This window comes from Zonotrichia albicollis, chromosome 12, assembly GCF_047830755.1.
Source record: "Zonotrichia albicollis isolate bZonAlb1 chromosome 12, bZonAlb1.hap1, whole genome shotgun sequence".
NCBI lineage: Eukaryota > Metazoa > Chordata > Aves > Passeriformes > Passerellidae > Zonotrichia > Zonotrichia albicollis.
The window spans coordinates 5,684,705-5,698,680 of record NC_133830.1 but is presented as its reverse complement, the minus strand read 5'-3'; the positions used below and the strand labels follow the sequence as shown (position 1 = coordinate 5,698,680).

The 13,976-nt window shown below is 45.1% G+C and overlaps 1 protein-coding gene across 1 annotated transcript in view; it reads right to left on the bottom strand.

Moving 5' to 3' along the window:
- Positions 1-13,976, bottom strand: part of LRIG1 (leucine rich repeats and immunoglobulin like domains 1) — a 93,738-nt gene that overhangs the window by 51,509 nt on the left and 28,253 nt on the right. Inside the window, 2 exon segments of the mRNA XM_074550408.1 lie at positions 2,325-2,399; positions 6,890-6,961. Coding sequence (XP_074406509.1) covers positions 2,325-2,399; positions 6,890-6,961 — 147 coding nt within the window.

The following is a 13,976-nucleotide window of genomic DNA, read 5'->3' as shown; positions in this document are numbered from 1 at the left end:
AGGCAAGTTTTGGGTGATGGAGACAGGTATGGAAAACCCAAAAGCAGGGAATGCAAAGCAGAGCTCATTAAAAAAAAAAAAAAAAAAAAAAGCAAAACCCAAAAAAACCCACACAACCACCAAACTTTATGGAAAATTTGAGTTTGGCAGTATTGTTTCTCCCAGCCCCAAAATGAGAAAAAGTGTGTTCTGCTGTTTAGGAAGAGTAGGAGATGAAATAACTCATTCAGAAGGGATGTTTTGAGTGACAAATACACAAGCCTTGCTTTTATAATACATTAACAGTCCTTTGGAAATACTTAACCACATGCAATATACAAAACCTACTTCAGAGGTTTGTGAGGTAAACACACTTCATACATTTCTAAACACTGAAAAAAACAAAAAGGAAATGTATTTATTTTTCTTTAGCATTAAGAATACACTGTAACACTATACACTTAAACATAAACCAGTTTCTCAGTACACAAGTCTTCATTATGAGTCTTCACCCTGGGTTTGGTTTGGCAGCCTCCCCAATTATTACTTCACAGATTGGAAAGCCAGAAGAAACCAGTATGACCATATAATCTGATTCCTCACACCACACAAGGCTAAACTTTACCCACCAATTTGCCTATCAAGCCCATTAACCTAGGGTTGAACTAAAAGCCCATCTTTTAGGAAGCCAAGCAATTGATTAAAGACTCCCAAAGATGGAGAAAACTTCACTTCCTCAGCAAATCATTCCAATGTGACTCAGCAACATTGATTGGAGCAGGTACTTTAAAACATCATTCAGGTTATTTTTATCTCTGATAAAAATTAAAAGGAAATGGAAGGGGAAAAAGATGTGGCATTCTCTAATACAAGCTGAACAAAGAGACCCTTCTTGCAGCAGTATGACAGCAGTATTACAAATCCTGCTATCAGAGTTATTTATGTGCAGCAGCTGAGGAGAGCAATTCAGATTTCTGGAAAGTGATACTAAGCAGGTTTGTTCAGAATACCATTCTTTTATCATTTGGCTTTGTAGCTTCTCCTTCCTTCTGCACCACTCTGAAATTTCAGAGGAGCTGTAAATCTACTGCCTTCCACAAGCCATTATTCCCCCTGTCCAAACTGCTCATTTCATTTCAGGAATAAAAAACCCAAAGCTCCTGCAATTTGGTTTTTTGCCAACAGCGAAATTAATAGCAAAAAATAACAACAGGGGCTTGTGGAACTCAGAGCATTTATAGACTTCATGAGAAAGAGAAGCCAATCTGGGGGGCCTAAAACTATATCCCTGCATGGCAAATTCTGTGCAAGCTTTCCATCCATAAATCAGATTTCTGGAGGTCTTTTTCAAAGGCTAGTGCACAGCACAAATGTGGCAGCACAGTAAGTCAGCAGATAAAGATTGCCTCAGAAAAAGTCAGAGCCTTTGGAGCAAGAGAGGCCAATCAGCTGGTGGTGTGGTCACAGATGATTTTCCACCACAAGAAGCACCAAATCCACAGGGCCATGCAGGCTGGAAGCCACCACTTGAACTGCTCCAGCACTTTGCTGGAGTCCCTGTTAGCCATAAACACTTCCCAGGAACCTGGGAGGTATCATGCATACCTCAGCAAAATTCCTTCTCAGTGCACAGTACAAGCACACACATGCAAAAATTAATTTTCAGAAATCCACACTCTTTAGATACTAAATAGTTTTATATTTTAATATTTTATTTCATTCAGCAGCACCATGGACCCAAGATCCTTGGTGGTCAATACACAAGGGCTCTCAGGTGTCTGATGCTTCTGTGGCCATCTAGACTACCAAAGTTAGGAACTTCAAACCTTGTGCAGATCATGCTTCGCAATCACTGCATGATTTCTTCTGAGAAAAAGAAATCTCAAAAGAAAATGTTAAAAAGAAGTTGAAAGAAATAATAAAAACAAGTCTGGAATGAGTTCCCTAAAAGATTAAGATATGAATACTCTCTGGCTTTAAGGGGAAAGAAGAAATGATCAGAACAGGGCCAGGAATAAAAAGAACAATAAAGCAAATGTAAAATTTAATACCACAGGTATGACCTAATGGTTGAAACTTAAAGGCAGATGAGAAAAAAGAAGTTTTATTCAACCTGTGGAATTTACTGACCTGAGTTACCACTAACCATAAGCACAACACACAACCTCACACAAATCACACTACTCCAGATGATGTTTCTTAATTAAGGTTAATTAATTCTTACATTTCTTAACAAGCCAAAAACCAAACTCTAGAGTCAGCAGGAACAAGTGTGACATCCATGAAGCTCCCAGAGGCAGCTGAACCCTCCCCAGAGAGAGCCAGAGGAGGTGACAGTGACTTACAGGTACAGGGAGCGGACGCTGGAAGCAGCAGAGCCCAGCGAGGGAATGGCACTCAGCTCGTTGTGGTCCAGCCTCCTGCAAGAAACAGAAACCAGGGTTGAAGGCAAGCAGCATGTGCCCAGGCCTACAGGAGCAGGGGAGGGCTGGCACTGAGGCAGAACCCTCCATCTGAAGAGGTTTTTCTGGGCCTCTGATGGCCACACCTTGATCTTTAGGCCTTTCCCCCCTGCCATCCCCTCCCCAAAGCGCCAGGCAGGAAAGCATTGTGCCACAGCCCTCCCCTAGCCTGTGTTTCCAGAATCAAACCAGAGACAGGAGAATTCTGCACCTTAAAGCCATGTGTGACATGGCTTAGGACAGAAATTTAACCCTTCCCCTGCTCACACCAGGTCAGGGCCTGGGGGCACAACCTGATGGCATCCTGTCCACAGCAGGCCCAGCTCTGGAAATCCCAGAGGGATTTCTCCACAAAGGCAGCAGTGCTGGGCTCAGAAATGTCACCAGGCACAGAAATGTCACCAGGCACAGAAATGTCACCAGGCCAGGCATCTGGGGAGCACAGAGAGCCCCTGGTTAATGGCACCACCAGCACAGACACGTCCCCTGCCAGGGCCTAATGCTTCAAAGTGTTTTCCTGACTGAAAGCAGATCCTTGCCATGTGACTGGCTCTTCCTTGCTTTAAAGAGCCCTTGTTTGTACGGTGAATTAGTCAATTAATTACTCTAACAGTCGCTCGTCTGGCTGCCTGAAAATTACCTAATTTCTCAGTCTCCTCACCCACTCCCCCCTCTCACTGCAGTGATCACAGCCAAGCCCTGGCCAGGCTCCCCAGCACCCCCAAACCACCCCTGGTCACTCTGGGCCTTCCAAGTGCTCTCCTTTTGCAGAAAATCCCCAAAAAGTTCACAATTTGGGTGCAAAGCACAGCATCCCAGAGCTGCACAGCCCAGGGTTGCTAAGCCACAGGCATGAGTAGGGGCAATCTTAAATTATGTTGGTTTTTTTCCCCTCTTCTTTCCTTTTAACACTATTTTTGGCAGGTGGGAGAGGGCAGTGGCACATTTATCCCAGAACTTCCCTTCTGGCTCCTCTGAGAGGAGGCAAGATATTTGATTTCACGAGGAGTTCCAAGCACTGCTGGGATAAAAGCTTTCCTCTGCCTCTGACATTATACCCATGCCTTAAAATGTAAGGGAAAAAAGCCAGATGCATTGCAATTCAGCAAGGAGCTCCACTCTGCAACTAAAAGCTCACTGTTGCTCATATTACAACATGGTCTGGAGCTTCCAAAGGTACAGAGCAAGCTGGAAGGAGCATTAAAATGCTTATTTGAGCATGTTTTCATTAAGCATCTTCAGGAGAAGAAGGAGCCTGGGTCAGCTCTGGTTAAGCAGCTCTGACACCAAGCAGCATCTAACAACTGGTCAAACCCTGCTCTGACATAAGTGTGATATTCATATATCAGCCTCCTGCCATGGCAGGAATCAGTCAGAAGTGATTCTCCCACCTCATTTTCTCTCTTGGCTCACAGGCACCATTTGCTGACACAGAGGAGACAGCCAAGCTCTGTATTTGCCTGGGATTTCCCACTCATCTTTTCTTTTTCCCTATGTAAAGGAATTGAAAAATAAAAAACAAAAAAAGAGGGGAAAAAAACCCCCTCAAAATAGAGCAGCTGGGCTCAACAACTTTAAAAACTTTCAGTCTCCTTCCCCAGCCCTCACCTTTGACAACACAAACCCTCTGGATGCTGAGGCAGAGGAGGAGGGGGGGGCACCCATATAAAATATTTACAGTCCAGTTGCCAGGCTGGTGTCAAGCTGAAATGGAGCCTGCTCAAAAATAGCACAGCTCTCCAGAGCTTTCACTGAAAGGCACTTTAGAAAAGAAAAGGTGAGTTGTTTGGAGAGGAATTTTAGCTTGGTTACTACTTTTATTTGCTACCAATGAGCCTGGAAAGCTTGAGAGACATGAAACCATCAGTTTGGGGAATGCCATGATCCACATGAGCTGGGGAAAGGCCAGAAAGGGGCACAGGGCCCATCCCACAAGCAGCACCCTCCATCCATCCATCCATGGAATGAGAATGGACGGGCACCAGGGGATTGTCACCACATGAAGGCACCAAAGGGGATGGAAGATCAAGTGTCCTGAAGGAAAATAATGTCCCAGTCCAGCCCCTACCCTGAGCCTCCACCACTTACTACAGAGCAAGTGGGATCACTTTGAACCACTAAATTTCATCCTACACAGACTTAAAACTTCTCTAAGAGCTTCTCATAAAGGCCACCAAAACAAAGCACACAAACAACTGCCTAAACTCAGGGAGAAGCATAGGGTAAATTCTACTCTGACTTTATCACAATCTCAGTAAAGCAAAGCACAGCACTGAAGATAAGGGATGAAGTTTCAATCTTTTGGTCTGCAGATATTTTCTTTAAATCAAGGGAAAACAAAATGTTTTCAAAATATGCCACAGTAATTATTCACATGGAGAGACACACACAGAGTTTTAAGCCTTGTGCAATGTTCAGGAACCACAGACAGCACGTTTGAAGCATCATGGGAGGTTCAGCTCTTATCAATGCATCTATTATTTGGGGCAATCTCTCTCCCTGAGGGTGCCTTGGTTTGCCCAGCACAGCATGCACAGAGAAACACTGACTTGCTCTCGAGACATGCCACAGCATGATGCTTATTTCATGAATGTTTGTCAAGTGCTTTAAAAAAAAAAAAAACTCAGAGAGAAGATGCTCTGGCAATAGAGATGTGGTTCTCCTTGTGAAATGAAGTTTATTTCAGTGGTCTGTGGTTTAGCTGTTATTCAAAAGCAACCAAGATTAGTAGATAGGGATTTTAATAGAGCTTCTCCCTCAGACTGCCTTCCAGGCTCTGCTCCAGACCTCTGCCTCCCCTCCAGTCTCCCATTTCTGACTGCTCCCTTTCCCTCCTACTCACTCTTCTGCTCTCTCCCCATTCCCTAACCCTGTCCTTCTGACACAGCTAGCAGCTCTTATCTACCCATTACACTGTGGCTGCATTACTTATCTCCCCAGAAACCCTGACACCTTTTTACAGCATGGAACTGTTCACTGCTCTACACACATGCACAGCACTTTGCTCAAGGGAATTCCCTACCTGGGGAATCAGAAGCCACACGCATTTCCCAATTTCCCACCCTGTGCTCCCTGAAGTCACACACCTTCAGGCACTTCCATGAATAAAAGCCATTGCTAAGCCACAGTCATGTCAGGATAATTATAAATCAGGGCTGCAATTCTCTCCTTTAAGCACAGAGCAATTTAAGGCTTTCCACAGTGAAAAGAGAAGTTGAGAAAACAGATCCTGCAGGCAGTGTTCTGCTGACCCACATCACTTTCTCTCTAAAGATTGTGCAGAGCTGATTTCAGAGCACTGCAGTCACTCCTAATATCCATTCCTCACTTACTCATGATTCCCAGCAAGTCCCTACTATTCATGTAAATAGAAGAGCCAGGGGCAATCAGGCCATGAGAGAGATGCTGCATGAATCTCCACAGTCCAATCCAGCAGCCATCAGCCAGGGAGAATTCCACTTTTTGCCTATTTAAGAATCACAGGATCTGGCCCCTCCACAAGTCCAAGAGCCAACACTTAATGAAAACAGACGGAGGACAAGAGCAAATCCTTGATAGAGCACAGTATTGTTTCTGAAAGGAAATGTTTTTTCAGTTTCCCATGAGGCAGCAGTAGCTCTTCAAACAGAGCCCAAACCTCAAGTATGCCAGCGATTCACCAGGCAAACACAGCTCATTACCTCAGCCCACCACCTGCCATCTCAGGCACTTTTGGTTTTTAAACCCCAAAATCAGAACTCCAGGCACCCCTGTGAAGGGCTGACAGTGCAGCCCCTCTCTGAGTGAAACTGCTGAGCATTCTCAGAGATCAGGAGCTTGGAAAACCTGCATTCCCTGAAATGGGTTTGTTTTACAGCAAGGAGGGGCTGGCACAGCCACTAGACATGCAGCAGCTCCTCTGTTCCCCACCAGGGCAGGGGACAGCTCTGCTGGTTTAGCCTCTTCTAGCAACACTTCCAGCAGAGCTTGCTCTGGTTCCAAAAGGAGCACAAATGTCTGGGAGAGGAGGAGGCACAGTTAAGTGCTTTGTTATCCACTACACTACACCTTTGTTTCCTGGGAGATTTGGGCTAGGTTGGCATCAGGTGTCACAATCCAGGCTGCTGTGCCTTGCTTCAGGGTTGTGCTTTCAGCAAGGAGCTCTGTGTGTGCTCAGGTGTGCTCAACTGCTGCCTCCGAGCATTGCACAACACCCAGGGAGGCAAACTCCAATGATTTCCAATAACAGCTCTGCTGTTTTAATTGGGATGTTGTGTTCTGCTCATTGATTAGTTTAAAAAAAGCAGCCCAGATACAATAGAGAGGGAAAAAAACCTCCACACCAAGTCAGACCTGCTCATTCAACTTCGCTAAAGGAAGGTACTGTCTTAGGAAACTAGATATAATTTCCTCACAGCCCACAAGCAGCCATGGCAAAACACAATTAAAGCCTTTGAAGGAATACTTACACTTCCTGCAGGTTCGACAGCTCTGCAAAGACAGAAGGATCAATCTCTGCCAACTTGTTGTAGCTCAGGTTTCTGTTAAAATAAAAGACAGAGGGATCAGCAAAATGCAGTCACCCTGCTCAGCAAAACAGAGTCATCTTAATTATTCTGGATTGCACTAGGAGGGTTTGGGTTTTGGGTTTTGAGAACCTAAACAGGAGAGCAGCACTTTTCTGCTGAATACACAAGTGAGTTTAGTTCCATGACAAAAATCTTATCTAGCTCTCCCCAAGCTTCTTCCTCTTTTGCATTAGATTAGTGTGGTTTTAATTTGTCTTCATATTACACAATTACATTTATTATTCTACTATTGATTATTTCCAACCACAAAACTAATCACAGACAAATAGGATGTTTCCTGACAAATTAAAGTCTGAACTGAAACAATCAACAAACATTCCACTAAATATTTTATAGCTATATTCACACAGGGTATTTTTTGTACCACTGTGTGTTACACACAAAATACACATATGTACACTTGCTATGTGTAAACATGCAATATATTCTACATTTTTTAACAAGATGATATAATTAGTCTGTCACTGATTTCTTTTTAAATCAGTGAATGCAGCTTTCAAGCCATGCAGTATAACACACTTTGGTCCTCAACAACCCCAGCCAACACTTGCCAGCTATCCAACAGCCCAAATCTAAACCTAAATAGTATTCTAGCACTGATGGATGGCAAACGGGCTGTGCAGCCTGGTGGGAGAGCAGATCTGCCTCACAGGACATCCCTGACTGAAAACACATCCAGAGCTCAACATGCTGCAGGAAGGAACACACTGCAGCAATTGCTAGGGACAGCAAACAGGCAAAATAATGCAAATTAAGTGCTAATTCCAGACACCACAAGCAAGAGCTTTGCCATGCTCTGCTGTAGCATCACACAGTGCAACAGCAGAGCCTTCCCTCCAAGATGTGCACTCTCAGCACTGCACACAGGACAGGTCAAACCTGCAGCCAGGACTAACCAGATCAATTAAGACCAAGTGACTAATGATGCAGAAAGTAACAAGTGCTTTAATTACCCTTCTGTATGCAGTGCTGGCATGTTTCTGTGAGAGTGTAATCTAAAGAGGGAGGAGGCAAATTGATGGGTGGTAGCAGAACAGCAACCACAGTAAATTGTAAGGAAATTGTGAAGGGGACTTCTTTAATTTTATTTTGCTCCACACCCTGCTCTCGGATATTACCCTGGGTAAAATTCAGCCCTGCTGCCTCCTCTGCAGGGAGGTTACACCCTCTTACTGCACCTCTGAACACAGCCCAAAAGATTCACTGCTTGATTTTAGATAAGCCCTCAAACACTGAGCTGCTCATTCAAACCACCAAGCCAGTCTGTCTAGAAAACTGGCCAATCTTCCTTCCCTGGTTTGGGATTTTTGTTGCTTTAAAACTGTGCCCACAGAGAGCAAGCAGGTCTGGAACCCAGACAGGATCTAAGTCACCAGTGCACCCACTGAACTTCCACCAATGCTCCATGACACAGGAGCTGAGGCACACACAAAGAAAAGGCAGCTGCCAGAAGAGCACTGATGAAAAATCTCTCCTGAAGCGCTCACACTGACACACTGCACTCTGTGGCAATGCACAGAGAAATCCAGGCTTACAGCAGCCTTGCAAATAGCAAGACTTGAAAGACTACAAAGCTTACCAACTTTGCAGGAAGTGATAAACACCTCTTTCAAGCTAAAAAGCAGATATTGATCACCTGCCCTCTTGCAATGCATTTATGGGAAGTCCTCAAAGCGTTCCCCTGCACCAGGGAATCATTTGATGGCTCTCACATCACACCATTCCCCATCATTTCAGCTCCTTGCATCTTGCCCAAAATGTTCAATTTTTTTGCCAATACCTGCTGTGGAAGAATGCTCCACAAATCAGCAACACAGGCTGGCTCTTAACAGAGCCTAGAGCTGAAGTTATAGAGGAGTGTAAAATCTAACCAAGCATCTCAGTTTAAAATATGCTGTCCTGTAAGCCCCTACTGTCTTTTAAAACACTCAAGAGACCTTTAAATCAATACCAGCCTACAGCAGATATCCATTTCACTATGAACTCAAAGGCATTTATCTAAATAAAAGTCAAACTGCAGTTTAAACTCAGAGTGTGTTTGAAAGCCAAGTCCATATTCATAGCACAATTACGAATTAAAGTGCAATTTGCCCACAGATTACATTACTACTTTTTTTTTTAACCACACAGTAAGATCATGCTGAAGCTTGCCCCTGCCTGATCTACAGGCAAAAAGAAAAATACAACAGGTAACCTCCTACAGGCTCAGCACAATAAAGCCAACACAGAAACACAAGTGACAAACTAAAAGGGGGAAATACAGCCAGACATGATGGTGCATGAATCCATCTGTTTTCATGCATTTATATGCCTTTTACTGCAGCCAAACTTCACATTTTTCAGGTAATGTATTTCTCCTCAACACATTCCTCTGCAATAGGCTAAGGGGCTGTTTTATGAAGCAAGAAACAAGAACACATGCACCAGAACTGGCCATCCCTGCACTTGCCAGAGGGACCAGGTCCCTGTTTTAGCCTGTGCTCAAGCACTGAGTGACACTGACAGGAACCTCCAAAGTTCACAAGTGAAAAACAAACATCTTCATAAATTAAAGGATTTCACAGCCACAGTTTAACATCACCCAAAGTGACTTTCTGATTATTGCTTCTGCCATTCAGGACATTTGAACATCAAAGTCACTGCACAAGTAGCTGGCTCTTCAGATAGCACAAAGAGATTTTGCTGCACTAGCAACAGAAAGACTTCCCAACATCTGCTGCAGAAATTCAGGTGAACTCCCTCCTCTTGAACACCAAAGTCTTCAGTTCTCTCCACATTACTCACCCCAACCACCTCACTAAATGTGCACTACACTGCTCAAAAATCAGTGGGGAAATGAAAGCTAGAAATAGAGTCAGTACAAAACAAGCGGGAGACTTGAAATTACATAGATACGCCAAAATAAAGTTTACTGAGTTTCTGGCACTAGCTGTATTTTAACTTATATTAAAAACCCAAGAATTTCTAGCCTGAAGCATTAGCAATCAAAGGATGTGCTTCCCAGAACTCTGATCCCCTCACTAGGCAGTGTGTGGCATGCCAGTCACAGCACTGAAGTGAGAGAAAGAATTAACATGTTTCAATAGACAGATCACTGGGACTGAGAGTCAGGAAACCTCTGTCTGTTCCTGGCTCTCTTCATCTCCTGCTGTGTGACCCGGTCATGTCACATCACCTCTCCAGAGCTTTTGTTTCCACAGCCACCCTTTGTCTGTCTTGTCTATTTAGACTGTAAATAAAATTGAGGTAGGTATTGTCTTGCTTTGCCTGATGCTGATGAAATGAGGCCTCGATCTTGGTTGGGCTCCAGTAATGCAAATAAAGGAGGGAGCTCAAAACTTGAGGTCATGGGTGCACAGGATGCTCTCCCACTCCTAAATGTGGGTCCCAAATGTCCAGCAGTGAATGAAGCAGTGCAGGATTTTCATGTCCCCACCAGGTTGGCCTCTCTGAGCTGAGCAGACCAGCAGTGCAGGCTGATGGAGATGCCAAGCCCAGGGCACAGCTGTCACATCACTGCAAGCTGGAACATTTGCTGTTCCTCTGCAGCACAGAATGCATCCCTTCTCAAGGAGCCCTTGGGATGATGCCACAGCTGCCCAATGAATCACCAAATAAATGTTCCTGCCGTCAGTTTTCCAAATGTCTTTCTCAAAGAAAGAGAGCCATCAGCTCCCAACACCAAAACCCCGTCCTTTCCCAAACCAGCACCTGCCCAGCCCTCTGAGGTATCTCTCACCCTGAGCATCTCTTCAAAGCCAGTTTATAAAGCATCACCTGCAGTGTTTTATGCCAGTTCCAAGTGCCCATGGCTTTGGTGCATGTTCTGCCCATTTCCCAGCACCTACAGGTGAGGTTAGCTGACCCAAAAGTGGGGCTGCCCACAAACTGCTCAGTGCCCTGCTCCTCTGCATGGGTATGCTGAATTACTGAAGGAAGGATATTTTGATCCCTCCAAGAAAGAAAGAAAACAGAAGTCTACTATATAAATTCAAGAGCCTGAGCTGTGAGTTCAGGGAAGCATCCTACAAAGCTTACTTTTCTACAGCTGGCAGAGGAGAAAGAACAAAACAACCAACCTGAGTGGCCCCTAACATTCAGGCTGTTTTTTCCATACAGCTTCTATTGAAAAGGAAAAGCTGGTGAATGTTTTTAAACTTTATTCTGATTTACTGGCATGAAAAGTGTTCTGCATATTATTTATCCATTCAAGTCTTCCTTGTACTGGCTAATCCAACAATGCAGGGTTTTCCCCTCCTGTCACTAAGATGCCTGTGATCAGGAACTGAGAGCCTGTTAAATCAATATGGGAAGGGCCCTGGTCTGTCTTTTCAGTTATTCTAGTCTCTTTCTAGAATAGAAAGCAGTGTTTGCCTTCAGCTGGCATTATGAAAGTGGCATTATCACTGAACTCTGCAGAGACTGAAGTCTTGTTAAATAACTAGGTATGCTCAAACTACCTCCCAAAAGAAACAATGCCATCAGAGAAAGAGTCCTGCTTGCAGTGAGAGGGATCAGTCAGTTCTTTGACCTGTGACAGGCCAATCCTGTCCCCCTGGCCAAGGTGCAGGACAGATCAGGAGTTTATGTCCAAGTTTTACCCCTGCTTTGGGACCTTGACCAGTGCAGAGAAAAGCCACCTAGCTCTCTGCTGAAAACCAGACAAAGGAACAGAGACATTCACGGCTCCTGGTCTCTGTCCACCACGATGATGGCTGAATTCTGTTCTGCAAGGTGAAAGTTTCCAACCCTCACATCAAAACCATTTATCTGTCAGTGCAGAAGATTATGTCAAAAGCATTTCTGCACCTTTTGATGACAGGTATCGGAGAAAAAGAGGATGGCTTGAAATTCTGTCACTGCCAACTGTGGCTTTCATTAAACACTTTGTCAACCGTTGTCATAACACAACTTTTCATTGCTCCTGCACAAAAGGGAGCTGAGGGCCCAGAACAATTGAGCCCTGCAGTAGAAATTCCTCTGGCTCATCTGTCGAAAGATAGCTGCCTAGTCTGCAGCTCCCTGAATAGGCACCATCCTCTTCCCACATGTTTGTAGATGGCTTTACAGCCCTGGAATGGAGGCCCCATGCACACTTGAGTGGGTATGAAAAGCATGGCTGCAGCTGAATCAGCTTGGGGATGGGGGCCAGGGGAGCCAGAGAGGGAGCACACTGCCCATCCTACAAGGGTACAAATGTGCAGGAAGAAAGCACTCTCAAATGTCTCTTTTAAACAAGCTTGTGAGGTGCCAGGGAGATGGCAGTGTCCTTGTAAGCAGTGACAGGGGAGCATTAATGCTGAACACAGAGCCATCAGAGATTGCATGGATTCAGGTGGTTGTACAGGCAGTCAGAAGAGAAAGGAGCTTTAGTTAGGAGTTTTTAATTGCTGTGCACAGGACAGGTGCAAAGTCTACTCCCAAACAGCCACTGCAGCCTCTTCTCATGAGAGCTGTGCTCCAGCCCCTTCCTCTGGACATGCTGCAGCACCTCACTGTGCTCCTGTACTGAGGGGCCCAGAACTGAGCCCAGCATTCAATGCATGGCCTGTGCTGAAGGTGATCACTGGCCCTGTCCTGCTGGCCACACTATTGCTGGTACAAGCCAGGGTGCCACTGGCCTCCTTGGTCACCTGGCATTCACTAGCTCATGTTCAGACAGTTCAACCAACAACTCCTGGTGTTTCACCAAGCAGCTTTTCAGCCACTGTGCCCCAGGCTAAGCCCCTTGAGATTTCTATTATAGGGTACCCTTGGTGCTGCCTACAAGTGCAAAACATCCAGCTTAAAGAGACTCTGAAGTGCAGCCCAGAAATGGCCCACACCAAGCACGGCAAAGAGCTACCTCCAAGAAGGAGGTAACAGCACCAAAACAAGGGGGATACCCCAGATTGCTGCTCAAAGTGCTTTAGAGAAGGGGGCTCTGCAGGACACAGCACCCACCTGGGTGAGGCTGTGCCCCACACTGAGGGGTTCTGTTGGTGGCTCAGATGATGTGCTCACTCAGGCTTTACTTATGGCCTTGTTCAAATTAGCAGCTGCAGCAGCATCACACTGGCTTGGGTTAACAGCCTGCTCATATAAGGGGCTTTATGTGCAGGGGGGAGTCAACCTAAGGGCAGCCCTCAAGCCATAATATGAGCTAATCTGACAGTGAAGACAAACTTTGAGAGGTCATCCAGACACCAAGAAAACTGCACCATGAATCATTCTCAGTCATGACCAGTGATACAGGCTAAAGGAAATTCCTGTGGAATGAGCCCTAAAGAACTGATACCATGCAGATGCAGCCATTAATGCAAAGAACACTAATTAAAACCACATCACTGAGCGGTATTGTGCCAGACTACAATTGAATTTAGCATGTGGTTGGTATGGTTTGAGGAACTTGGGACCTCCAAGTGACTTTCAGGGACACACTGTCAGCCTTGGCCCTTCCTCCTGCTCTGCCACTCTGCACTCACAGCTTGGGGTGCACAGATCACACAGGGCTTAAATGTGAATATCTCTGCCACTGTGGACTGCCAGCCTCCAAGAGGCAGCACAAGAAGAGCAGGCACATTCTCAGGGCTGAGGAAAGGCAGGAATCCTCTGCAGGAGCACTGCAAGGCTGCTGAGGCTTCCACATCTCCTACACCAAGGATTTTTATAGGTTTATTTGTCTCTTTCAGCAGAGCAGTGTCAGGTTATTTTAGGCCCTGCATGGCTTACGCAAATGTGTTTTGACAAAACCTAGGATCCTATTTCCTCCTATTTTAATAACCTTAGCAAAACTCAAGTGGAGTTCTTATCTGCTTTTTTCTCTTTTCTTGAAAGATCATCTCCTCTCTATTTTATTTCTTAAAAGGCTTAGGTGCAATTTAATCAGAAGGCTTAGGTGCAATTTAATCTACATTACCACACATATATGGCAAATACTCCATAACACATGCAGAAACCACCTGGGTAACTCAGGTACTCGTGGACC